This window comes from Plasmopara halstedii (assembly GCF_900000015.1).
Source record: "Plasmopara halstedii genome assembly, contig: Scaffold_323, whole genome shotgun sequence".
Lineage (NCBI taxonomy): Eukaryota > Oomycota > Peronosporomycetes > Peronosporales > Peronosporaceae > Plasmopara > Plasmopara halstedii.
In genome coordinates, this window is record NW_020187244.1 from 431,368 (window position 1) to 433,258 (window position 1,891).

At 42.4% G+C, this 1,891-nt stretch overlaps 1 protein-coding gene across 1 annotated transcript; it reads right to left on the minus strand.

Annotated features, from left to right (window-relative positions):
• Positions 1–203: 203 nt before the first annotated feature.
• On the minus strand, positions 204–1,073 carry PHALS_08585 (uncharacterized protein; the record flags this gene model as incomplete). Its single annotated transcript, XM_024723961.1, has 3 exons — positions 204–396; positions 449–965; positions 1,055–1,073. 3 exons carry the CDS (start codon positions 1,071–1,073, stop codon positions 204–206), a joined length of 729 nt encoding a protein of 242 aa, XP_024574885.1.
• Between the last annotated feature and the right edge of the window lie 818 nt (positions 1,074–1,891).

The following is a 1,891-nucleotide window of genomic DNA, read 5'->3' on the forward strand; positions in this document are numbered from 1 at the left end:
CACGTTGGCTTTCATCCTTAAGAAATTGCTCGAGGTACTTCACTATCTTTTCAACCAGCATCTTTCCGTCCCTTATTTCCAAAGCAACTTTAACGTTACCACCATAACCTTCCAAAACAGCCTCTTCAAGCCACTTCAACTGCTTTTCTTCCTTAAGTATCGATCTGAGCACATTCACCGATTCCTTTTTGTTCAATACATCCTCATAAACCTTCACCTGTCTTTTTCCTCAAAGCCGCTCGGAATAACTTCGCACGACCATCATCCTTAATGGCCACTCCGAGGAAAAACACTAGATTCATATCCTCTAATAACGCGTCGAACTTCCCCATCCATTCTTCATCAGCTAGTTCGTTCTTGTGTTTTGAAAACCTTTTCTTGTCGTCCAAAACCAAGCTAAATTTTCCGAATGATCTTCATCACTTACAGCTTCTCTAAGCAATCGCACTTTCTCCTGATCGTCGAGAATCGCTTGAGCGACTGTACCGTATCCAATTGTGTCCTGCCCAACATGTCTTCAACCAATTTCAACGTCTTGCTGCCTCGAAAGCTTTTCCAAAGCTTAAGATCGACATCATCCTCCAAAGACGCTTTGATCAGCTGCGATTTTTCATTATCCTTCACCAACATTTGGAGCGAATTAAAAAAATCAACTTTACTAGGCTTCAGCGTTACATGACCTTTAAAAAAACGCGATTTAGGATACAGCGGATCGTTAAGCTTTAAACTTTCTTTGAGTATCCACACTAGGTACTTATCTTCGAGCACAATTTGAAGCGTTTCAGCGAGATTTTCGTCGCTCAGCAGCGCCTCAATCGTTTTCACCATTTTCTCATCATCTAATTCTTCCTTAAATGCAGCGGCATGATTCTTCAACTTACCGACCAATTTCGCATTGTCTTCAGATTGTAATGCAGCTTTAAGAAAACAGATTTGATCGTCATGGAGATACAACAAAACTGATTCTGCAAATTGTTCAGACTCAGGGTTAATTTTCGTTGATTTTTGTTTAAATTCAACTGAATGAGATTTAATTGACTCTCAGCAAACCCACTTTCTTTGAGACTCACCATTTCTTGAAAAAGTGGCATAATACATTTTAAGCTATTCCCCTCGTGCTCAACGTAGTTGAAACGAGTAAAGCAGCGAATTGAAGCCAAGGAACGCATAATCTTAGGTTAGAATACATGGAATTATGCTCGTGAAACGAAACAAGATTAGGATTTTTCAATGTGTGCAAGCGATTCGATAGCACGCAAATCTTCTCATTACGTCATAAATAATCCATGAGATTGTTAATATATTTGTCGATGGTGGCAGGGATTGGTTCGATCGGTTCGATCGGTGTAGCTCGATATGTTCCTAGTCATCAAGAGAGTTGCCTTTTGTTTGCGCCAACAAACTTGTGAATATCGTTGATAATTGTGTTCCAGATGTGAGAAATACAATTTCTGTCTCCTCGCGGATTTTAGGGTCCTTTAGAAAGTTGATGATGATGAAAGTCAGGTATATTGTGTTACATGTTGATGAACGACGATATCCTTTCTCCTAGCTACATTACGTTTTTACGCGTTTCGACTTGGAGGGAGCCGGCGTTCAACCGCCCAAAGCGGCTCGCCGGCTGGGTTTCGGAGGAAGTCCCGAGTTCTAGCTTCTCTAGAACGGTGCTGTATCCAAGACAGCTGAGACCCTGCAACCGAACTCTTGGAGTCAGTATTGTAGGCCTACCAGTTTGGGTGAGAGGTGCTTGCTTCGCATTGTTGGGATCGACATGAATCAGTTGCGATGTTTGCTGCGCGATCTGCCATTTTGTTGTATGCCCTTGGATGATGCCACCAGCCGACGACCTGCAGCTTGCGAATCTCGAGCTGGCATTGAGCATAACTACGCC